The following is a 25,339-nucleotide window of genomic DNA, read 5'->3' on the forward strand; positions in this document are numbered from 1 at the left end:
AGAGAGAAAAAAGGAGACACAAAATTCCATTTCTCTTCAGTTAAATACGTGACACTTTTATTTTTTTCTTTACTCCTTCTTTATTCACTCATTAATTCATACAACTCCACCACACCTCCTGCTGCGCCACATGAATATTAAACACTCAACAGGGTTACACTGACTGAGGCGGAAAGGAAATTAAGCGTATGGGTAATTCAGTAATATATTAAAAGACAAAGAAAAAAAATATATAGTTCACCCTTGCTACTCACACCAACCAATTTATCACGACTACCTCTTCTCTCTCTCTCTCTCTCTCTCTTCTCTCCTCTCTCTCTCTCTCTCTCTCTCTCTCCTCTCTCTCTCTCTCCGGCAATGAGATAGTGAAGCAGTGACAAGGAAAGGAAAGAGAATGCGAGAGTAGGGAAGGAGGGAAGATGGGTGGATAATACGAGGTGATGAAGAGAGGAAATGAAGGAGTAAAATGAGATAATGTATGAGTGAGGTGGAAGGACGAGTAATAATAAGGGAAGAAAGGCAGGGGTAAGAGAGGAATGGTAAAGAGGACATAGAGGATGATTGAAACAAAGAAAGAAAGAGATAGATGTAATATATAAAGGGATGTTCATCAAAGAAATAAAACAAACGAGTGAGGAACGTGAAATAATCCAAACGGAAGATAATGATGAAGATAAATGAGAAGAAAATAAAGAAAATGCTCCACGCAGAATGTAAATATTAATGCTGCGCTCAGAAGTTAAAATAATCGGAACAAGTTATACAGAAATATGGAACAACAAACACGGCGCAAAAGAAAAAAAAAACCACAACAAAAATATAACAGAGAAAAAAACAAGAAACAAAAGGAGAAAACATAACAGTGAGGTGAAAATATATAAAAAAAAATAGGAAACGGATACTTCAAAATAGGAAATCAGAGAGAGAGAGAGAGAGAGAGAGACGAGAGAGAGAGAGAGAGAGAGAGAGAGAGAGAGAGAGAGAGAGAGAGAGCGGTAAAACGAAAGTAAATAAAAAACGAGGAAAACGAAAAAAAAAGAATAAAAGAAGGGAGAGGAAGAAAAACGAGAACGAGAGAGGGAGGGAGAAAATAACAAAGAAAAATAAGAGTGACAAGCAAAAAGAACTGATAACTGAATGAAAACCCTTAACATTTCTCTTGCTCTCCTGCTGCAGACGTGCCCGAGGCCAGGGCTAAACTGGGCACCTCCCTGCAGGCTGGCAAGATCAAGGAGGGCGATGATGTGTACTTCGAATGCACAATACAGGCCAACCCGAGGGCGTACAAAGTCACCTGGCAGCACAACGTGAGTGTATTGACGTGTGGGAGGGTGTGTGGGAGTCTGTGTGGGTGTGGGTGTGTGGGAGTGTGTACGGGTGTCTGTGTTAGAGTCTGTGTGGGTGAATGGGAGTGGGTGTGTGGTGTCTGTGTGGCAGTGTGTGTGAGAGTGGGTGTGTGGGTGTCTGTGTGGGAGTGTGTTTGGGTGTGTGTGTGAGTGTGTGGAGGTGGGTAGGTGGGTGTGCGGCTGGTGGTCACTTATCGTTGGTACAAAACTGTTATTCAATTTAGCATCGTTCAGTTAACTACATCACGCGTCATGGTCGACTCGTACCACTAATATATATATATATATATATATATATATATATATATATATATATATATATATATATATATATATATATATATATATATATATATATATATATTCTTTCTTCCTCCTGTCTCTCTTTCTCCCCTCTTGGCTCTCATTCTCTCCTCCATTTTCCTTCTCAATTTCTTCTCAACTCCTTGCCCTCAACCTCATCTTGTTTGTTCACAACTCTTTCACATCCTTCTTTTTTCCTTTTATTCTCAACTCCTCGGCTTTCTCATCCTTTCCCTTCATCTAAACTTCTCTTCCTCCCTCTGCCCCTTCGTGTCCAATCCCCCCGCTCCGCCTCGTCGCCTCACAGGGTCAGCTCCTGCAGCACAACATCACGGCGGGGATCATCGTCAGCAACCAGAGCCTCGTGTTGCAGAAGGTGTCCAGGAAGCACGGGGGTCGCTACTCCTGCTCCGCCTCCAACATTGAGGGGGACGGCGTGTCTGAGGCTGTCAATCTGGACATCAAGTGTGAGTGTGGCACTGTTTGTTATCTTCCGTAGGAGGAGGAGGAGGAGGAGGAGGAGGAGGAGGAGGAGGAGGAGGAGGAGGAGGAAGTACGTTTGAGAATCGTTTTTCTGCGCTTTTTCTTTCTTCTGTTCTTATTTTTCTTCCCTTTTTCGTTCTTGTTTTCGTGTTCAGTTTTTTCCTCTCGTTCTTGACAATATTTTCTTTTCTTTTCTCTCTCTCTCTCTCTCTCTCTCTCTCTCTCTCTCTCTCTCTCTCTCTCTCTCTCTCTCTCTCTCTCTCTCTCTCTCTCTCTCTCTCTCTCTCTCTCTCGCTCTCTCTCTCTCTCTCTCCATATTTTTTTTCACCACCTTATCAGTAACATATTTTTCTCCTCCTCCTCCTTCTTCCTCTCCTTCTTCTCCTTCCCCTCCTCCTCCTCCTCATCCCGCCCCTCCTCCTCCCCCTCCTCCTCCTCCTCCTCCTCCATCATCTTATATTTGTTGTCGTCGGATGGCTTCGTTCTATTTCTCTTCCTTCCCTTCCATCTCCTAATCTTTGCTTCTCCTCTTCCTCTTCCTCCTCCGCCTAATCCTAATACACTTAGAGGCTTCTTTTGTAAAATTCTTTTACTTAATCTGTCTTACTTAGGAAAAAAGCAAGGTATATTTCCAGCAAGTAATGAAAGAACTGATTATGCTTCATTAAATCAAAAGGCGGCGCAAGGCTGAAGATAACAGATGGAATAGACTTCGTTCTTTTGTTAGTTACACCTTGGAGCAATGACTCAGAGAGAGAGAGAGAGAGAGAGAGAGAGAGAGAGAGAGAGAGAGAGAGAGAGAGAGAGAGAGAGAGAGAGAGAGAGAGAGAGAGAGAGAGAGAGAGAGAGAGAGAGAGAGAGAGAGAGAGAGACGTAGGAAAGATGGAAGGAGAACGGCTTGGCTTCAGGAAACAGGCTACAAAAAGAGAGCGTTGCAAAGTGAAGGAAGGAGGAGAGGAGGAGGAATGAAGTAGTATAAATCAAAGACAGCAAAGTATGGCGCGAGGAGTGAGAGACTGAATAACTTGCTGTCGGGAGGGAGTTTTGGGAAACGCGGCCGAGTCATTCCTCACTCTTCCTGAAGGAGTTTTAACGAACACCAAGGAGTTTGCGGAAAATAGTGCAAAGACGAGGCGGCCACAGGAGAGGCTGGCGCGGGAGTGAGTGTCATTAAGATGCATCAAACGGCCTCCCACCTGATCACAGTAAGATGCGGTACAGGAGCACGGCGCCTCGGGGACGTCGGCGTGAAAAAGGATCCCTCAGTTGCGGATCTAACACCTCCTCCTCTTCTACCTCCACCGCCAACACACCCACCGCAAGCATCACTCTTAATCGACAGCTGCTGCGCTCAGCTGTGGCGAGGCAGACGCAGCTGCTGTGAAGATAATAATCCAGACTGGCCGCTGCTGGTGAGGCCGAGACCAGCTGCCGCCCGCGTTCCCCCGCCCAAGCAATATGACTTTTTTATCGCCCGAATGCCCCTCCCCTCCTCATGCCTTACACATGGCTACAGATCTTTTCACAGCACGTAAAGCAATACTAGGCAGCCTTGCATTGCCAGGATCCCAGAGATACTTTAGTTCGCAAGACGCGCGCGTGCGACACACACACACACACACACACACACACACACACACACACACACACACACACACACACACACACACACACACACACACACACGTCAACGCTGCCAGAATCAATCAACATAAAGGTGGCAGCCGCCAGCCTCAATCCACGTGCCTGAAGCGGATGCCTAATATCGTCTAGCCGGGCTGATGTGCTGGGGCGTGAGTGGCGGGAGTGAGGCAGGTGATTAGGGTGGGAGAAGGGAGAAGGGCGGTGCATCCTGTGGTGGCGGGAACAGCTGTGTCTCGGCCTACTCTGGTTATGGAGGGCGGGAAGGATGCAAAAGACTTGTTAAATATTCCATAGTTTGATGCTGGCACGGGGAGGCTCAGCAGGTGCCTCGGCAGGGAAGCCAGACTCTCAAGTTAAACTTCTCCAACTAAGTGCAAACAAAATAACATCAACGTCTAATTACGTACTTCAGTGTGGGTGGTGGGGTATAGTAAGAACATTAAAAGATAATATTATCCTTTGCCTTCTTGATTCATCCCTCTTCTGGTCGCCCCCGCGCCTGCCACCTGTCTCCCTCCCGCCTCCTTTATGGCCTTACAAAAGCCTCTGCGTCGCCCTCACATTTCCTAAAGATAATGGAAGGTTTCTAATACACTGCCTTTGTCCTCGTAACCTCTCTTGTCCTCTTTCCGTCCCTTTCCGTTCTGGTCTTCAAGGCTTTCTCCCTATCCTCCTTCACCCCTCAGTTTCTTTCAGTATCACCAAGGTTTCAGGACAATATTCTCTCCCCCCTTCACTCCCTTTCTTTCATTCCTCGTACTGAATTCAACACGTGTCCTTAATTGCATAACTTCTCTCTGATTGCATTCTGGTTGTATATACGTGTTTCGTGTTTCTTGCACCCGTTTAGTTTTCTCTCAACCTATCCCCGTTAACTTTTTCACCGTTTTTGAATTCTTCGTGTGTATTCCACGCTTTCCTTTCTTCGGTTTTTTTTTTTTACCCTCCCGTTTTTTTTTTTTTCTTTCTTTCTTCCCTTGTGTGCGCCCCATGTCCTTCACGTTTTCTATTTGGTGTTTTCTCTCCATATCCTCTCCTCCCAGGACTGTATCTTGCGCCCCTTCTCCAATTTCTTTCGTGTACACAGCTTGAGTATTCGTGTTTTTTTCTTTTTCCCTCCCGGTGCAAAGTGTGTGTGAGTGTGTGTGTGTGTGTGTGTGTGTGTGTGTGTGTGTGTGTGTGTGTGTGTGTGTGTGTGTGTGTGTGTGTGTGTGTGTGTGTGTGTGTGTGTGTGTGTGTGTGTGTGTGTGTGTGTGTGTGTGTGTTTGTCGTGTGTGTTGACGTTTCCCATTTCACACGTCCTCGACCGCATCACTTGAGTACTTCCGGCTGGCTTCCCCGGTTGGCTGCCCATCCAGTCCACGCCTCCTCCTCTTCCTCCCATTTCCCTCCTGACCGTCCCATCCCTCTCCCCACACGTTGTAGCACAGCAGCCTCTTTCCTCACTTCGCCTCCCCTTCTTCCTCCTCCCTCTTACCCTCCTTTGGCCATCCCTTGCCCTCCTCACACCTTGTATCCTCTCTTTCCTTACCTCCCCCTTAAGTTTACTCCCCCTAATACTGCTCCTCACTAATTCCTCAATCCTTCCTCTCATAACCTTCTATCCCCGCATCCTTCCTTGCCAACTTTTTTGTCGCTTCCTTCGTAACGCGCCCCGCACTTCCCCCTTTAAACGCTCCCGAGTGACCTGTCGTCGCACCTCCCTGCCCCTTCTCTGTCATCCCCTTGGCTGTCCCCTCCTGGTCTTCCCCTTCTACCCCCGCGATCGTGTCCAGTTTTCCAGTTTTTCCCTCGCCACCTGACGCCCCTCGCCACTCTTCTCCCTCGCCAGATGCCCCTGTGTGCTCGCCCGGCCAGATAACTACGTATGGGGTGGCGCGGAACGAGGATGCAGAGGTGACGTGTCGAGTAGCGGCCAACCCCACGGCGACGGGCTTCAAGTGGACCTTCAACAACACCGCGGACACCATTGACGTGCCGCACGGACGCTTCACCTCAGAGGCCACCTACAGCATCATCACCTACACGCCAGTCACGGAGCTCGACTACGGCACGCTGCTCTGTTGGGCGGAAAATATAATTGGGACGCAGAAGCAGCCGTGTCTCTTCCACATTGTACCTGCGGGTAAGTTACTTTGCGTCTCTCCCGGTGCGGTGTGTTTGTTTCTGTGTATCTCCTGTTCTTTTTTCCCTTGCATCTGTCTCCGTCAGTTGCGTGTTTGTCCGTCAGAAGTGTTTCCTCTTTTTTTCTTCTTCTTTTTTTTTATCTGTATCTGATCGTGTTTGTTTCCCCACTCTCTCTCTCTCTCTCTCTCTCTCTCTCTCTCTCTCTCTCTCTCTCTCTCTCTCTCTCTCTCTCTCTCTCTCTGTCTTAGTTTTTTTTATACGAAATCTAGAAAACTAATTGTAGACTCCGGAAAGACGATGATTTTATTTAGTCTCTCTCTCTCTCTCTCTCTCTCTCTCTCTCTCTCTCTCTCTCTCTCTCTCTCTCTCTCTCTCTCTCTCTCTCTCTCTCTCTCTCTCTCTCTCTCTCTCTCTCTCTCTCTCAAGTTTTGCTCAGACAATATCTAGAAAAGTGCAATTTCACATTCCGAAAAGATACTGATTTTATTTACTCTCTCTCTCTCTCTCTCTCTCTCTCTCTCTCTCTCTCTGAATGTATTGTTGGAAGCGGTTTACAGTTCATTGTTTTATTCACTGTTCTATTGCTTTCTTTTGGCGGCCATTATTTATTCTTTTCTTTTCAAGGGGACGTATTCTGCATATTTTTGCCTGTCTTCCTTTGTTCGGAAGCTTTCATTGGAGTTTTGCCTTTTTCGTTATTCTATCTTTCCCTAATTATCATCCCTCCGATCGAGAACAAATATTTTCCTTTTTCTTTAACCAGAGATGTTCGTGGTCTCGGTATCAGGGAAGCTCGATATCTGTTTCTTTCCGAGTGTTTGTGATTTTTTTGGTATTCCGTTCTTGTCATCGTTTATTCCTTGCTGGCGTGGTCTATCTTCGTGTCTTGGGCAAGGTTAGGTTAACTAAGAGATAAGGGAAACTTGCTCTCTCTCTCTCTCTCTCTCTCTCTCTCTCTCTCTCTCTCTCTCTCTCTCTCTCTCTCTCTCTCTCTCTCTCTCTCTCTCTCTATCTTTCTCTGTTTGGGGTTTTCCGTATTCTGTTCTTGCTGCCATTCATTCTATATGCGCGTTGTTTCTCACCCTCGTCGCCTCTCGTTACCGCACATGCCAGACGAGCATCGCTGCCGCATTGCAAAAGAAGCTACGTCGTTAAATATTTCCCAAATATACAACTGCGTATGTGTCTAAGCATTTCCAACTGTAAGCCCAGGTTTTCTTATCACTACAGGCGACTGTATTGGCAAAATAGCCCTGTCTGTGGAATGTCTGGAGAGGAATGGAGGAAGTAAATTTGAGTAATATAAAAGAATTGCCTTGTTTTATCATACGAAAGAAATGCAATTAAATGACGAATGTCTGGCGGGATGCTTGGAGCTATACATGCAGCGAGTGCACCGTGCCTTCCATGTTCGTGGTTCCATAATGAGATTGAAGCAGACACACCAAGTGCTATCCTCCGCGGTATATCCGAAGGTGACTTTGACTGATTTTACACAACAGCGCCTCTTTCTCCCTCCGACACTCACTCTTATGTTTCCAGCTCAGCATTTTTTTACCCAGTGCAACCAGAGTAGCGTGCTCCTAAACACAACTGTTATGTTTTGGAGGATGTAATACCTTTTTGAATAAAAAAAGAAAAAGAAACTACATATACACACATTTCCATGCCATCCTTTCTGTGATATTCGAAAACATTTTGACGGTACGTGAGAGTACTAGAAATTGCAGCCCATATTTCAAAAACGCATGAATGTTTTGTGAAAAGTTACATAACTCTCTGCCGATTGCAAATCTACGACGGGAACTAAAAAAAAAAAAAAAGAAAAAAGAAAAAAAGAATAATAGTTCATAGCATATATTAAAACACAAAATGAAGCATATTTCATTTCCTTCTTTGTGCTTGAGGAAGAATGTATAATTACCTTGATACGATTTCACAGTGTGAGAGTTACGAGGGAATATTAGTGACGTTTACTACATTTAATTTCAAAGGGAAGGTAAAGGAAGAAGATTAAGTGCCACACTTTGCCTCTTTATTCTGCAGTGTTCCGGTGTGGTCCCTGCCCCCGCTCTTTATTATTATTATTATTATTATTATTATTATTATTATTATTATTATTATTGTTGTTGTTGTTGTTGTTGTTGTTGTTGTTATTGTTGTTATTTCTGTTGCTATTGTTCCTGTTATTCACGCTGTTGTCATTGTTATTACTGTAGTAGTAGTAGTAGTAGTAGTAGTAGTAGTAGTAGTAGTAGTTGTTGTTATTACTATTATTTCCACTGGTATTGAAATTACTTGTTATTTTCTTTATCACCGTTGTCATCATGATAATTATCCCCAGTATTAGCACCATTAATACTAAAACTACTGTTATTATCATCATTGCTATTACCATACTAAATTTTAACATTTCTTTCTTACTTTCTTTTCTATTTTCAAGACTTTATGGCATTTGCATATTTTTCCACCTTCTTATTGAATTTCGTGTTTCCATCTTTTTCCTATCCCGTTCTTACCTATTTTTTTATTCTTTCACACAATCAAAATAACTATCTATCTATCTATCTGTCTATCTGTTCATCTACACACCTATCTGTCTAGCGACCTACTCACATCTCTACGTAAAGTTTTAGGGAATGTTTGGGCTTAATTTACGTAATCTTTCCATTGCTTGTGCATTTGCTCTCTCTAATGCTTCAGCTCTTTGGCCAAATCTTCTTTCCATATATACACAGCCTTTCCCCTGCCTTTCTCTTCATCGTACCTTCACATAATCTCTCTGTCTATATATTCCCACTCCAGACTCAATCCATAATCTCTCTCTCTCTCTCTCTCTCTCTCTCTCTCTCTCTCTCTCTCTCTCTCTCTCTCTCTCTCTCTCTCTCTCTCTCTCTACGCATCCATTCTCATCAGTTTCCTTTACATACAATTTCTCTTATTTTCTACTTTTCTGTTTTCATCTCTCTCTCTCTCTCTCTCTCTCTCTCTCTCTCTCTCTCTCTCTCTCTCTCTCTCTCTCTCTCTCTCTCTCTCTCTCTCAGTTTCTTTATATACCCTCGCTCTTATTCTCTGCGTCTCATCCATCCATTTTTTCCCCCGCTCTGTAGTCTTGCCTCCCAATCCCTCCTTGCTTCTCTTCTTTTACTTTTCGTTCCCATAATTTTTCCACGTCTCTCTTGCTTTTCTTATCCACCTCCCGTCTCCCCTCAGCCTCACCCCTTCCCCCTTCACTCCTTCAGCGCACCGAGTCAATACCCCGCCCGCGTCTTCTCGTCTAGTTCTTGGCCAAATTAGACTCGCCATCCGCTTGCTCCTCGCCACCTCCTTGTCCGCCCCAGTCAGGAGACCAATTCCACCCGCTTGATCGGCTCTCCGGGTAATTTCGTTAAGGGTAATTCCTAAAGCGAGTTTCCGACCATCCTATAGGAGTTAAGTTGTATGTATGGGACAAGGGAGCGATGCGGTGGAACAGTGGTGCAGTTAAGGGAGTGTTCTCTCTGTGTGTGTGTGTAGTGGTGGATGTTAGTCTGCTATGTGTGCAGTGTTACATGCGTTGGGTGTTATGGAGGAATGGTATAGGGAAGTTAAAATGGTTTATGTCTTAAATCCGGAGAGTATAAAAGGCAAGGGAAGATTAATGTCTAGACAGCAAACTACAAGGAAAAAGTGTGTTATAAATGTTTAGCGGGAAGAGTTTATAATGGTCAAATGCAGTCAGTCTTTAATAGGGCGTGGAGTGAAAAAAAAAAGGAAGATTAAAACAAACACTGCAAAGTATCGTAAGAGGAAGAGGGATGCAACATAAAAGAGCATGAAGTATGATATTTTAAGTGCGCTGTGTGATGAGGGATGATTGTAGGACGGATGAGATCATTTCCTGTCTTTAGAGAGAGAGAGAAAGAGTGTTCATGTGTACACCGCATAATAGAAGATATACAAGATACAAGATAATAACATAACCTGACCTAACCTAACGTAACGTAACCTAACCTAACCTAACCTAACCTAACCTAAACTAACCTAACCTAACGTAACCTAACTTAACCTAACCTAACGTAACCTAACCTAACCTAACGTAACCTAACCTAACCTAACGTAACCTAACCTAACGTAACCTAACCTAACGTAACCTAACGTAACCTAACCTAACCTAACTTAACCTAACCTAAACTAACCTAACCTAACCTAACGTAACCTAACCTAACCTAACGTAACCTAACCTAACCTAACGTAACCTAACCTAACGTAACCTAACCTAACCTAACCTAACGTAACCTAACCTAACCTAACCTAACGTAACCTAACCTAACCTAACTTAACCTAACTAACCTAACCTAACCCTAACCTAACCTAATCTAACTTAACCTAACTTAAGCTAACCTAACCTAACCTCTACAAATTAGTAAAGAACATCAAATTGGAGGTCTTTAAGTGCGTTGCGTTATGAAGATGAGTGTCGCACGGCTCAAATAATTTCCAGTGTTTAATCTGAACGGAACGAAGACTGTGAAGAAACCAAGGAACATTGAAAATATTCACGATAAAATAGAAAGCAAGCATAAATCACAAGAATAAGAGAAATAACCTGAAGTCTTTAAAGGTGCACATACACATGACAACGACTGCTGCTGAACACCTTACACTTCTGCTGTAAGAAAATAAAAAAAAGTATTACGGTCAAATATTAACTGCTGCAAGTAACATTTTCGCTCGTAAGTCAAGAGAGAGAGAGAGAGAGAGAGAAGACAAGGACCCACACAGACAGAGAAACGTAGAGTCGAGTGTGTAGAAAAAGAATAAAAACAGTGAAACAATTAAGAGGCGTGTGCTGCAACTGGTAAAAGAGAGAGAGAGAGAGAGAGAGAGAGAGAGAGAGAGAGAGAGAGAGAGAGAGAGAGAGAGAGAGAGAGAGAGAGAGAGAGAGAGAGAGAGAGAGAGAGAGAAACAAGCTATCATGTTCGAATTGTAGGGAGCCATAAACCCTTCCCAGGCTTTAACTTCCTTCAAACTACAGCGAAGAGTCTGCTCCTCCTAACTCGTTGATTACAAAACACACACACACACACACACACACACACTAACACACTACACTATTCTTCTCCAGTTCATCTTTTTCCCCCCCCAACTCCTCCTCGTTCACCCTCGTAGCCACTGCCAGAACCCTCGCTGAATTAACGACCATTACTAGGACCAAGTGAGACGGGGATGCGATGGGGCGAGACTGGGCGAGACTGAGGCGAGACCGAAGCGAGACGGGGCGAGAAGGGGCGAGATCAGGCAGGGGGAGTGAAGCAGAGTGAGGCAGGGCGGGGTCTCGGATACTTGTATTCTAAAGATAACATCATCCTTCGTCCCTGACCCTCGCCCCTCCCCCTCCCCCTTGACGAGCCTCGTGTTGGGGTAATAGCCAATAGGCGAGAATAGCCTTGGCGTGGAGCTATCATGGTACTATCGCCGCTGCTGCACCAGAGGCCGCCGCTCACCATGATTTATCTATCCAGCACCTCGTCAGGTTTAGTCTTCCAGGGATATGTGGTTGACTCTGGCGCAATTTCTGAAAAGTGTGGCATATCTCTCTCTCTCTCTCTCTCTCTCTCTCTCTCTCTCTCTCTCTCTCTCTCTCTCTCTCTCTCTCTCTCTCTCTCTCTCTCTCTCTCTCTCTCTCTCTCCTATGTTTATTTTTTCCTTTACGTATTTTTCGGGGATAAAATTATTCATATCCTCCTTCAAACTTTTCCTCACCGTATTTCCTTCGTTCCCAGTCTCTCTCTCTCTCTCTCTCTCTCTCTCTCTCTCTCTCTCTCTCTCTCTCTCTCTCTCTCTCTCTCTCTCTCTCTCTCTACTCCTAAAACCGTCGAAGACAACTGTATTTTTTTCACTCTCTTCCTGTAATTCGTCATGGCAATATCGGAAGAAATCAAATTTCTATATTCCAGTAGTTTTGTCACGTATTTTGACAGAGCTGATTTATCACGTCTAATATCGGCAGAGCACGTGAAGCATTACTCTAATACCCCCGTGGAAGTGAAATGAATTACTGCACTTACCGGAATATCAACACGACGCGAAACAAAAGTATTAAGATCGTGTGATTTATATTCGTGCAATAAAACACTTGATATATTATACCCCAATATAAACGCACGTGCCTGTTGGAATATCACAGCATTGTTTATGACGCGAGATAGACTGGCCCAGAGTTACGATCAGGTGACAAATAAATTCTGAAATACATGATCAATTACTTTTAATATCTAAACAGAAACGATCAGTTACTCTTTTATGTACACATGATAACTCTTTTATTTATACACCAATCACATTCTTGCATGTTACTAGTACACTTAACTGTGCATGCCGTCACTTTTTTTTTTAACTTGATTCCCTTCACCTCTATCCTCTAAGCATCCCTTAATTATCTCCTTCCACCAACACTTGTATTGTTTTATTCTTCATCATTTCTTCAACTCACTCTCGTCATCCCCACGTAAGGGAACAGACGAATCTTTTCCATAACTCATTTCAATCATCACCCTTTGGTACCTTGTATTATCCTTCTTCTTCAACACGTCACCCTCACGCCCACACCACTCTTCCCTCCAGCCATTCCCTTTAGCATCTCACATTCTCTAACATAATTTCTTCAAAACCTCCCAATCTTCCACCCGCCGGGGAAGTCAGAAAGGGGAGGGACTGTGGAGGGGGCGGGGTATCTCTTCCCTACTCCTTCCTTATTAACTCCTGCTGCTCATAAACTTTTCAGAAAACCTCGTTTTCCTTGAACAACAAACAGAGAATTTTTAGGACCTCGCTTTATTCCCTTCTATAAGTAAGACGAAAGGAGAACCAGAAGACGGCCCAGAATCTTCTTAATCTTCACAAGATCTTAATAAAGAAATTCATAAGGCATTAATTGACCTTCGCTCAGCCTCTTTAACAACTCTTTTAATAAGTCTCTAATAACCTTCTCGTTCTCGGCCCCACAGGAAAGCCGGATCCTCCAGCCAACTGCTCCGTGATGAACCAGACGGCTACGGGATTCACGGTAGCCTGCCAGGAGGGCTTCGACGGAGGCCTCAGACAAGTGTTTATGCTACGGGTGGCGCGTCCAGGAACCCAAGGACGCAATCTTACCGCTGGCACCCCAGTCTTCCAGGTGAGGGGCGGAGAGGCAGGGGAAGGCGTTGAGAAAGCGGATGAAGGAAGGGAAAGGGGAAGGAGGATGGATGGGGAGAAGGGCAGAGGGGAAGCAGGGCAGATACACTGGTGTTATGAAAGAAGGGACGCAAGGGAACAGGGAGGTAATCATGTTACGATAGGGTATGGAAAGGGACGGACGAGGGGAAGGCGGGGGCTAAATGAGTGAGTGAGAAAGAGAGAGGGCGACAGATGAGAGGAGAAGGATAAGTGAATGAAAAAGATGGGAGTCAAACACAGGAAGGGAGGGAGAGAAGAGAAAGGGGAGAGATTGAGAGACTGAGAGACTGGAAAAGGAGGGAAAGGATGCTACTGACAGAGAGAGAGAGAGAGAGAGAGAGAGAGAGAGAGAGAGAGAGAGAGAGAGAGAGAGAGAGAGAGAGAGAGAGAGAGAGAAGGTAGGTGAGAACGCTGGAGAACCTGGAGGTAAAACACGAATGATATAAGAGGGGACGTAAGATTAAAGTACTAGGGAGAGAGGGTGATAATGAGGGACATTGGCGAAGGACAAATGTTCGCTTCAATGGTCACTTGTTGTCGACGAGCGCTGGGAATAGTGTTAAGGAGAGAGAGAGAGAGAGAGAGAGAGAGAGAGAGAGAGAGAGAGAGAGAGAGAGAGAGAGAGAGAGAGAGAGAGAGAGAGAGAGAGAGAGAGAGAGTGTGTGTGTGTGTGTGTGTGTGTGTGTGTGTGTGTGTGTGTGTGTGTGTGTGTGTGTGTGTGTGTGTGTGTGTGAGAGAGAGAGAGAGAGAGAGAGAGAGAGAGAGAGAGAGAGAGAGAGAGAGAGAGAGAGAGAGAGAGAGAGAGAGAGAGAGAGAGAGGAAGCCATAATGAGAAAGAGGATTCGGAAGGCAGCGAGGATTTGGTAAAATGGAAGGAAGGAGAACAAGATAGAAACGCGGAGAATGGGAGAGGAGGAGGAGGAGAGGATGATGAGAGACTGAGGGATGGCGGCAAAGGAAGAAGGCAACAGATCATGAGGGTGACTTTAATGTGACCTAAATTAGAATAGAAGCGAGGCCCTTTTTTTTTTCATCCCTTCAATTACACGAGTATCAACTGAAAGGGGGAGAAAAAAATTGCACCTCACTAATTAATACGTTGTCCGAGAGGGAAGGTTCTGGGAAACTGTAAATATTGAGTGTCTACGGTAGGAAAGGAAAAGTTAAATAGCACTTCGGCAAGGTTCGGGGAAACTATCATTACCTTACGTGACAGGTGGGAGAGGTGAAAAGAAACTACACCTGAGTAACACCTGTAAATAGCTGCAGGTATTAATATTGATACGAAAAAGGACACCACGTCATTACCAAGCATTCAAGTCACTAAACGGCGCTCGCTGAGTGGCCAATGCACGACTGGAATGGTGGAAAAAGCGTCCTGAGTGGCCCTTCACTGGTCAAATGAGTAAAAACGTTCTCCAATTAGTGTATATATGTGACGGGATGGGGGCAGAACGTACGGTGATTGGCTCTCGTGAGGCAGGTCCGCTAAAATGCCCTCTGATTGGTCCATATTCAGAGGTAACTGGACTCAGATTAGGAACGATTTAAAAAGATTGAGACGGAAATAGACAGACGTGTGTGTGTGTGTGTGTGTGTGTGTGTGTGTGTGTGTGTGTGTGTGTGTGTGTGTGTGTGTGTGTGTGTGTGTGTGTGTGTGAGAGAGAGAGAGAGAGAGAGAGAGAGAGAGAGAGAGAGAGAGAGAGAGAGAGAGAGAGAGAGAGAGAGAGAGAGAGAGAGAAAGAGTAATCCCAGGTATCTCGTTTACACAGGTAGGGCAGCTGGAACCGGACACCACCTACCGTCTACAGGTGTGGGCTGCTAATGATAAGGGTGTGAGTCCCACCGTCCACCTGCCTGCCTTCACCACCCACCCACCCACCCACCAGCACACCGCCCATGGTAAGCAGCCTAACATTGCCTAACATTCCTCACCATTCACTCAAACACTAAGAGGAAAATGAAACATGGTAAAACACTCCCAGCTCAACTTAGGCTAGCATTCTGGAACGCTTTGCTCTCTCTGTTTTTCAAAGACCAGGGAATGATTAACTGGGTTCTTTAAAGTGTTTCTCTGGTTAATAATGTGGAAATCTTATTCCGTCACTAGAATTATGAAACCTTAAGAAACCTGTGTAACTTCAAACAGAGACTTCTGAATGTAGTGGAGGTGCGGTGCAGAAGTCTTTTTTTTTTTTTTTAATAGAATATGGTCCTTAAATTCATGGTAAGCATCCTAAACTTCCTCCCCGTCATCTCATTTACTTACATGAAAACCAAGCACAATGACCACGCCTAACTCAACTTACAGTCGCATCGTAAACCGTAAATTGATCTCGGGTAAATTTCAGAAGTTTCTCCCTTAACATTATAAATAATAACTCTCTACGATGAATTATGTAGGTTATCTTATGTTAGACCTAATTGGCTTGGGTAAGTTTATCATGGGGAAAGTCAGATGGGGTGAAATTTTCGTGGAAGGAAACTTGATCTCAAAAAAAAAAAAAAAAAAAAAAAAAAAAAAAAAAAAAAAAAATATATATATATATATATATATATATATATATATATATATATATATATATATATATATATATATATATATATATATATATATATCATTTTTTTCACGTTTTCCCACAAAAAAAAAAAAACTCAGTAGGATAAATTAAAAAGGATATTTTGTGTTACGTAAGCTTGGGTAAATTTATCATGGGGAAAGTTAATCAAGAAGAAACTTTCGTGGATAGATATACGAGTGAAGGATATACATACACATACACTTAGGTCTGTACATCCACACAGCACGGCACATATCCAGGTCTGCACGTGCAGTTCTGACGCACACATCTTCCCGGCACTTCATCCCTAAAGTGAGAACACTTGTTACGTTACACATGTTCCCCGCTCTCCACATGATGACGTTTACAAGGCGAAAATAACCTCATTACCTGTCCGTGAACCTTCCACTTCTTTTAACCTTCCTGTGATTGACGCTTGAAAAAAAATAAATAAATAAATAAAAATAAAAATAAATAAATAAATAAAAATAAATATAAATAGAAGCATCGGATATCCCACGAGCTTAAATTAATCCTGCCCTTCGCAACTCTCCTTTAATCACTGTACAGACGTGCATTTATTTGCGAGCTCTGTATCTACGGGCATGAAAGGAATGGTAGCGCACACACACACACACACACACACACACACAGAGGCACTCAGCACAAGCCAACAACGTGTAAAGAAAAGGTTTATTTTTTTCTCTTCCCACACAAGTGTATCCTTTCACACTCGCTGCTCAACCCTCGCTGCGCTCCGATGCTTCACTGGACTTACCGGGATCCCTCGCCTCTGTATCGCAGGGTTCGATCCCCATATAGCGCGGGTGGTGAGTGCAGTGGGTCGTGAGGTGCATGACGTGAGTGAGAAACGTGTGCAAATTGAGAGAAATACGAGAATGAACTGGTTATATTACCACCATTACTCTTGTCATTACTATTATCATCATTCTCGTGGACGCCATTACCCTGACACTCTTCAATAACTCTAATAACACAGAGCCTCGTAAATCCCCTTGTTATTCTTTCTCTGAATCAATTCCCTACACCCTCTTTCCTTCCTGCATGGTCCGGGCTTTCCTTCATCTCTTCTATCGTTCACTGATTCTCTCTCTCTCTCTCTCTCTCTCTCTCTCTCTCTCTCTCTCTCTCTCTCTCTCTCTCTCTCTCTCTCATCACCTGTGCTATTTCTTCCTACTTTTCATTTTCTTTCTTAATTGTGCTTCTCAGTTTGTATAATTCTCTCTAGTTTCCGTTGGTTTATTGGCACATTCATCTCCTTACTTTGCTTTCCGTCTTCCTTCCCTCCCTTGCTCAATCCTCCCTCATAACTCACGTAATATTTCCTTCTTCAGTATTTCCAGTGTTTTATCTCTCTCTCTCTCTCTCTCTCTCTCTCTCTCTCTCTCTCTCTCTCTCTCTCTCTCTCTCTCTCTCCGATGCCTTATCTTATCCAGTCTTATCTAGCAATTTCTTTCTTTTGGTCGTTTAAAATGTTTGATTTAATATGCCACATGATCCAATTGCTGCGGTGGTAAAATTAATCTCTCTCTCTCTCTCTCTCTCTCTCTCTCTCTCTCTCTCTCTCTCTCTCTCTCTCTCTCTCTCTCTCTCGTAGGGTCTCAAAACTGGATTCCTCGTCTGAATCTCATTTCCTCGTCCTCCCGCCTCAGTCTCCTGCAAAATGTCCGCTTTAATTGAGTTTGCCCCCTTTCTCTCTCTCTCTCTCTCTCTCTCTCTCTCTCTCTCTCTCTCTCTCTCTCTCTCTCTCTCTCTCTCTCTCTCTCTCTCCATCTTGACTACCCCTTCTTCCTCTTCTCTTCGATTTCAATTCCCCTTCTTCTCTCCCTCCATTCCTGTCATCGCCTTCGCCCCATTACAGGAATTTCTAAGAGGCGGTGAAGGTACTGACAAGTCAATGCGTGCTGATTAGCCTGGAGAATGCTCATTACAACTCCCGCTTAAGTAGATCTCTCTCTCTCTCTCTCTCTCTCTCTCTCTCTCTCTCTCTCTCTCTCTCTCTCTCTCTCTCTCTCTCTCTCTCATTTAATACTGACTCCGCCATGGCATTTCTCCTCAATCTCTTCTCTCTCTCCATCTCTCTCTTATGTTCTCTTTTCTTTCTCTCCCTCTCTCTTTCCTTCTCACCCTCCCTCCCTCCCTCCCTCCCTTCTCCATAACGGATGACAATAACCTAAACTTTTCTCGGGTCGTAAGGGATAAATTCTTTTCATAAATCAACACTTTGGTCCGACTTTCTTTTTTTATCAAGTTTATTTTTCCATTTAGCCTTTTCCCTTCACATTTTTTTTGCTTCTTCTTTCCTTCTTTTTTTCTTTCTTCATTTCTTTCTTCCATTCCCCACGCTCCACCACCAGCACCACCACCACCACCACCACCACCACAGCCCATCTCCAAAAAGTGATAATTATACAACAAAACTTTAGCCAACTTTTTAAATTATCTCCGGGTGAAAAAAGAATAATAAAAAAAAAAAATTAAAAAGGGGGGACCGCTCAAAAAATTTCCATACCAACTTTTTATTTTCTTTCCTCCCGTGACTTCTTTCATTCTTTCTGTCAGCCTTTGGGTCTTTTTATTTTCTTATTTTCTGCTTATTGGTCCGAGTTATTTGATTTGCCTGCACATCTTTCCTAATCAGGCTTCATCTCTCTCTCTCTCTCTCTCTCTCTCTCTCTCTCTCTCTCTCTCTCTCTCTCTCTCTCTCTCTCTCTGGTTTATGTTCTACTCTTGTAATCTTATGTAATCTCTCTCTCTCTCTCTCTCTCTCTCTCTCTCTCTCTCTCTCTCTCTCTCTCTCTCTCTCTCTCTCTCATCACGGCTGTCTGTCTGCCTTTCAGTGGTGGCGGAGGTGAGGGAAGGCCACAGTGACGGCGGCGAGGGTGGCGGCGGCCTTTCTACCTCCGGCGTGACAGGAGGAGGCGGAGGCGGCGGCTCGGGGTAAGTGGAAGGGAAGGAAGTAGCGAGACCAGAGTATGTGGCGAATGTGGAATGTGCGCATGAGAGAGGAAGTGGAAGATGTGTGTGTGTGTGTGGGGGGGGGGGCAGGGGTGGAGGGGGGTGGAGGTGAAAGAGAAAGAAAATGGAGAGTGGAGTACATGAAAAAAAAAAAAATGTACAGCACGAGGTCATGTGGAAAGTGTTGAAGAGAGAGAGAGAGAGAGAGAGAGAGAGAGAGAGAGAGAGAGAGAGAGAGAGAGAGAGAGAGAGAGAGAGAGAGAGAGAGAGAGAGAGAGAGAGAGAGAGAGAGAGAGAGAGAGAGAGAGAGTGCAAGAAGGAGTGTGTGGAAGTGGAAAGAAAAGAAACGGGGGGAGTAAAGTGTGTTGTATTCATGAAGGTTTGTGTGGGAGTGTGCGTGTGAAAGAGTGTGGTGGAGTGTGAGGAGTGAGAGGTGAGTGTGGTGAGGGAGACAAGTTTGGAGAGTGAAGGAAACACTGTGTGCGGGTGTAACACAAATATGATTGAATTGACTTACAAAATAAACAAATAAATAAATAAAATAAAATAAAATACATCAAATATATTTTTCTTTGGCGAATATACGCTGAGCTTTTTCTGCCTGGCACCACATGACTGTTGTTGCGGCGCCATCAAAGCAGTCAACCAGTCCTCTTCCTCCATTCACAAGGGAATGCTTTGAAGCGGTCGTAAAACATCTGATTTATTCATTCGCTAAACATGATGTAAGAGGGAACATTTCAAAGCAAAAAGCCTCATGATACGTACTTCTAAGAAATAAGCAGATCTTGAGGGAAAAATAAGAGTAACAAATATTGTAAAGTTCAAACATGCAAAATATCGAGGTAAAAGAATCCAATCCGCACCTGCGGCGAGTAAGCCCTAAAGCTGCAACTGTAAGCTCATGACGGAGGACCCTCGGTACTTTTAATAGCAGGACTTAACACGCCGGAGAAAACCTTCGTCCTCCAATACTTTTCCCTTTTTGACGCACAAGAAGAAAAAGAGAGACTTCTCCCTCAACTTGTGTGCCGGTGCTACTTCATCCATAAGTTCCCTAATACCTATTCTCTTTCTTTTCGTGTGTGCGTTAGTCTGTCAGTGTTGCCAAACTCACGACATTAAGGCCTCAGATCCCTGCAGCTCCTGCAACACCGTACGAGTTTTAAATCCTGGGGTTTTGCGGTGCTTAGTGTAGGTATTACTGCAGCCCATTATGGTAATGAGGTCAGGCTGCTGCGTTGCCTTATGGGCGAAAACCTTCATCCAGGATTTAAATTATATCCTTTAGGAAGGAAAGGTACATGCATACATCTCTCTCTCTCTCTCTCTCTCTCTCTCTCTCTCTCTCTCTCTCTCTCTCTCTCTCTCTCTCTCTCTCTCTCTCCCCTCACATTACGAGTAACTATTTACACGCAATCTTCATTTTCACAATTAAGCATCACAAACACATTGAAGCAGGGAACGTCAGGCACGAGGCTCCCAACTCTGCGTAGCGTCTCCAAAAGACATAACTAAGCCAACACGAACTGCTACAACACATCGCCGCAGTAAACAACTTTCTTTCCAGTCCCGATCCAACATGACCGAAACTGACTTTAAGACCCAAAGGGAAAAAAAAAATCCTGCCCAAACTTGAGGCATCCAACTTAACGTGAATATTTCAAAACCAGTATATTTTCCTTCCATAACTCCTGCTTCCCCTCCCCGCTACGCCCACAGCCTGCTCGGGGAGGGGTCTGCGGGCGTGCGGACGTTAGTGTCTGTGGTGGTGGGGGCGTCGGTGGGCGTGGTGCTGCTCCTCCTCCTGCTGGCGTTGTTGCTTCGTCGCCGTGTGAGTCGCCGCCAACACGACCCACGCAAACCCTCACCCGAACCTGTCATCCCGCCCACCACAACCCCGCCGCCCGGAATGAAGGCCGCCCACCACCCGCCCGCCCACGCCTGTGCTCACAGAGATATGCAGGTGAGGAGGAGGAGGAATGAGTTATCTTGGTTAAAATGAGAGAGAGAGAGAGAGAGAGAGAGAGAGAGAGAGAGAGAGAGAGAGAGAGAGAGAGAGAGAGAGAGAGAGAGAGAGAGAGAGAGAGAGAGAAAGAGTAAAGGGAGATGCAAGAAGCCGTCAGGCCTAAACGTGGCAGTCCCTGCATGAAAATACGTACCTGTTTGAAGCTCTCTAATAACTCAACGCTAACAGCATGATTACTAATCGAGTCTAGCTGAGAACCAACTCCTACAATCTCTTTTAAATCGAACTTTATTAAACTTGAACCCATTATTTCTTGTTCTGTCCTGATTACTGATCTTGAGGGTTTTGTTTACGTCACCCTTGTTATATCCCCTATACCACTTAAAGCCCTCTATCAGGTCCCCTCTTAACCTACGCCTCTCTAAGGAATATAAATTTAAAAGCTTCACTCCCCTTTAGTAATGAATATTTTTCATCCCATGTTATTCTTTCAGTCATTTTCTTTTGTACTGATTCTAACGGGCCTATATCCTTCCTGCAGTAGGGGAACCTGAACTGCACGGAATAATATATAGATAAGGTCTCACCAGCGCCAAATATAACTTTAATATTACTTACAACTTATACTTTTAACACAAGTAGAGATGAATTCCAGTAACCGATTTGCCTTATTTTAGGCCTCTATGCGTTGTTTTTCTTTTCTGGACGCAGATCAGAGCTAACTAAAACACTTCAATCTTTTTCGTTCTCTGATCTTACCAGTCTCGTTCTTTATTGACTGATTGATTCGTTCATTGATTTACGGGCATGATAATTGCATGCATATGTCCAGTGACCAAAGCTTTTATGGACATGTTACTGAGCAGCAGCAGCAGCAACAAGCTATTCAGCATTCTGATTTACAAATGAAACGAAATACACAAATATACATTGCATGCACATACGTAAATATTTATAAATGCATTTGAATACTTAGATATAGAAAGACAGATAAAAATACACGTACATACATACACATACACACGCATATACACACATAAACGTATATTGTATATACACACAGACACACACACACACACAGACACACACACACACAGCAGGCAGTGTAACATAAAAGTGTTGCTGCAGGTGGAGGGCGAGGCCGAGGTGGATCCAGACCTCATCCCGCAGCCGCTGGTCCACGCCTCCCTCTCGCCCTCGGGTCCACTGCTGCAGCCGCCCGCCAACTACGGCGGGGGCGGTGACCCTTCCTTCCGTGAGGTGGTGGTGGCGGCGGGTGGGGGTGGCGGGGGAGGAGGCGGGGCCGTGCATCACCAGCTTCTACCAGCTTACCCCGCCCACACCCTCACGCCAACACCCTCTACCTCAGCCCCGCACCACCACCACCAACAGCAGCTACAGCAACAGAAACTACAGCAGCAGCAGCAGCATCTACAGCAGCACCAACAACTCCAGCAGCACCTGTTACCGCAACAGAAACTGCAACAGCAGCAGCAACAACAACAGCAACAGCAACAGCAGCAGCCAGCGACGCAGCAGCAACAGCAACAACAACACTACCATCAACATCACCACCCTTCTGTGAGTAATCTTGTTCTGTGTGTGTGTGTGTGTGTGTGTGTGTGTGTGTGTGTGTGTGTGTGTGTGTGTGTGTGTGTGTGTGTGTGTGTGTGTGTGTGTGTGTGTGTGTGTGCGTGCGTGCAAGCGTGCGTGCGTGAGTGCGCGCGCGTGCATGCCTTCACTCTGCCGACACACCGTGGAGTGACGGGAAGCTTCATTACGTTTCTCCGCAACACTGGAGCAAACCGAGAGAACCGGAAATGGTCCACCGGCAGCCCACGAAATTAGTTTCAAGATGCACGACGCGACACAAAACAACACTTACACACAACACGCAAAAAAGAACACACCACCATCCTACGCAACGAGACGAAAACAAAATAAAAAGGACCCACCACGAGAACCACAACGCGCGAGGACAAACACAACTTGAAAAAAAAAAAAAAAACAGCAACAAAGATTTGCTCATATATTTTTTTTTTTTCAAAACAGCATAATATGAACATTAACAACAGAGTATCAAACTAAGTGCATTACAATTGCCTTGGGCACAACATTACGTAGATTGTAAAAGAATGAATAAATAAATATATAAAACACCAGCCGAGGAAACGCGACAACAATTCTTTCATCATTAATAATTCTTACACACGATACCAGAATGTGATTTCGTTGAGTACAGAATAGAAAAACTTCCCTGCTCCATTTTCTTTTATTTTATTTTCTCTTTCCTCCTTTATTTAATCTTTTTTCCTCTCTTGTTCCCCCTCCTCCTCCACTTTCTGTCCACCCTCCTTTTCCTTCTCTCCCCTGGTCCTCGCCCTACACACATGCCTCATTTAGCTCGTGGAAGGAAATGACAGGAATGCAATTGTTGTCGTGGGGAAGGAAGACAGACCCGCGCCGCGCACAGGACCAAACACAAACAAGGGATCAATAGGACTAATAAAAACAAAATCCCCCGCTTCCCTCTCCCTCTCCCCCAACCATGCCCCTCGAGACTCTATTTTCCTCCCACATAGGTTTCCGTTTTTCCTCCCCTTTGAGACTCTACTTCCACTCGTGGCTTTTCATGTGCTCCTCAAGGGAAGAGGTAAATGGCATCAAAGATAAAATATAGTTAGGCTGGGAGAAGTTATGAAAGAGGAACATTTTTACGTGTTTTCTGCCGCAAACTACATATATTACTTCTTGTTATATCTAGCTGAATTATTCTCTCCAGCTTAACGTGGACAGTAAATCAATAGCGTTGGTGATGTAAATATTTCTTTTTTCTGTCGCTAACTAAATATCATGTGAGTTCTTTTGACATTATTTCTCTTGTAATCGTTGCACCGTCGTTCACTTGCCTAAATTATCCCCCTCTACCTCGTATGTTGCGGTGGTGATGGCAGGGCAAGTGTTTTTCCCCTGCCAAATTATTCCGGCTGAGTCCATTATTCAAGCGGCGGCGGGTGAGTCTACTTCTCGTTCCCAAAACACAAATTCGAATCAGCGGCAGTATTGGACGGCGACGAATCAGAATACAAACACAGCCGTATGTCAGGCGGCGAAAGGCAAGAGTCGCTTGGCCACATCCCGTGACTGTGACTGGATGCGGGATTAGGAATGGCTGCGGAATGCGTTTGAAAGCAATATTCCCAACGGAAGCTTGACGGGAGCACAGGCATGGCTGACACATCGTGCGGGATATGTCAGGAAGGTGAAATCAGCTGATCCCTAAGGCTGAACCCTTTGCTGCCTGTCTTCCTTTTTCTTTCCTTTTCTCCTCTCTCTATCTCTTCCTCTTCCTCTTCTGCGTCGTTTCTTCTATTAAAACTAGCAACAAAGGAGTAAAAGCCACACGCCTGTTGATCTTTACTCACTCAATATCTCTTGCTATTGACCTTGAAGTAGACTTGTTTGTGTTGTGTTCGCCCGCCCGTGTTTTCGGCCACACATTAGTTCACGCCATTGTCTGTCTCTTCAATCACCTGTCATCACACCATAAGCCGATTGTTACATTCTATTTCACTCGTGCGTGTCCACTTTCCAACAATTGATGTGTTCCCTGCTCTCCCCTGACAGAAGGACCCGCAGTACGCCCACCTCAACCTGGAGCCGGGCCGTCAGGTGAGTCCCAGCGGCGCCCCCAGGTCCCGCGGGGTGCCCACCGTGTACGCCACACTGGACACCCGGCGGCCACACTCCCATGTCACCTTTGACCTCCGGCAGTCCCACAGCCAGGCCAGCTTGGGTCACGAGCTTGGGTACGGCGAGGACTCCATTCACGACCTGGCGTACCAGCACATCTCGCACGATACAGGACGACCTTTGCTGGCCGAGGATCCCACGCCGGCTCTCGTGGCCAAGAGAGAGAGCTCTGTTTGATACGTGAACGACCCTTAGTGAACTTCTTGAACTGACCTCCCACCGCGGGTCGCCCTTCCATGTCTCCGATGATCTGCCCCGCACTCCTCGGCCTTCTGAGAGGTGGCCCGTGACTCCCTTCCTCTTGTTGTGACCTCTCCAACTCTTGAAAATGTGACGTGCCCTCCCTGCCGTGAGCCCTAATTCCTCCCAAAGAAAGCTGCTGGAGACTTTTCATCTCCATAAAAGTGGTGACTCGAGAAACCCCGCCCGTCTGGACAACTGTCACCGCGGCTGCCTCCCTCCCTGGCCTACCGTGGGCGTGTGTCTCCCCTCGCCTCCTCTTACCATCAAAGCGAGCACGACCTCCTAACACAGTGTGTAAAGGTCCCCCGGCAATGTGGATTCCTATGACCTGGCCTCTGAGGAGGTCCCAAACCCTCATCACAGCTAAAATGAAGCCTATAATGCTTCTATAATCACTCCCTCTGACCTTCTTATCTGTCAGTGGCAGCTTCGAGGGCAGGGGGAGGAAGGACGGCCTGCCAACTTCCTACAGGAGGAAAAGAGACGCCTGGATTGGCTGAGGCATGCTAACACTCGCGATGACGTCACTCCTCGTCCATTTATACACTAGAGTGATTGATTGGTGAAGGGACAGGACAGCGTTATGGCACTACCGCCCCCACCCTGTTGACGGAGGTGATGTGTTATGACCGCACGGCACCAGAAGACTAAAGCTAAAAGGTCGAAGGTTCCAAGGATGTATGGAGGGGAGCAGGTGTACGTATGATGAGGCCAGACACAGCGCCACGCCC

General features: G+C 45.2%; 1 protein-coding gene across 1 annotated transcript in view; it reads left to right on the plus strand.

Moving 5' to 3' along the window:
* The window catches only part of LOC135106386 (protein turtle-like), a 77,487-nt gene that overhangs the window by 51,265 nt on the left and 883 nt on the right, over positions 1 to 25,339 (plus strand). The window contains exons 8-16 of the mRNA XM_064015350.1: positions 1,177 to 1,307; positions 1,957 to 2,116; positions 5,608 to 5,901; positions 12,893 to 13,062; positions 14,876 to 15,005; positions 18,526 to 18,625; positions 20,366 to 20,609; positions 21,741 to 22,193; positions 24,240 to 25,339. The exon at positions 24,240 to 25,339 is cut by the window's right edge and continues 883 nt beyond it. Coding sequence (XP_063871420.1) covers positions 1,177 to 1,307; positions 1,957 to 2,116; positions 5,608 to 5,901; positions 12,893 to 13,062; positions 14,876 to 15,005; positions 18,526 to 18,625; positions 20,366 to 20,609; positions 21,741 to 22,193; positions 24,240 to 24,542 — 1,985 coding nt within the window. The 3' untranslated portion in view covers positions 24,543 to 25,339. The remainder of the gene's footprint in view (positions 1 to 1,176; positions 1,308 to 1,956; positions 2,117 to 5,607; positions 5,902 to 12,892; positions 13,063 to 14,875; positions 15,006 to 18,525; positions 18,626 to 20,365; positions 20,610 to 21,740; positions 22,194 to 24,239) is intronic.

The sequence above is a fragment of the Scylla paramamosain genome, chromosome 13, assembly GCF_035594125.1.
Source record: "Scylla paramamosain isolate STU-SP2022 chromosome 13, ASM3559412v1, whole genome shotgun sequence".
NCBI classification, from domain to species: domain Eukaryota; kingdom Metazoa; phylum Arthropoda; class Malacostraca; order Decapoda; family Portunidae; genus Scylla; species Scylla paramamosain.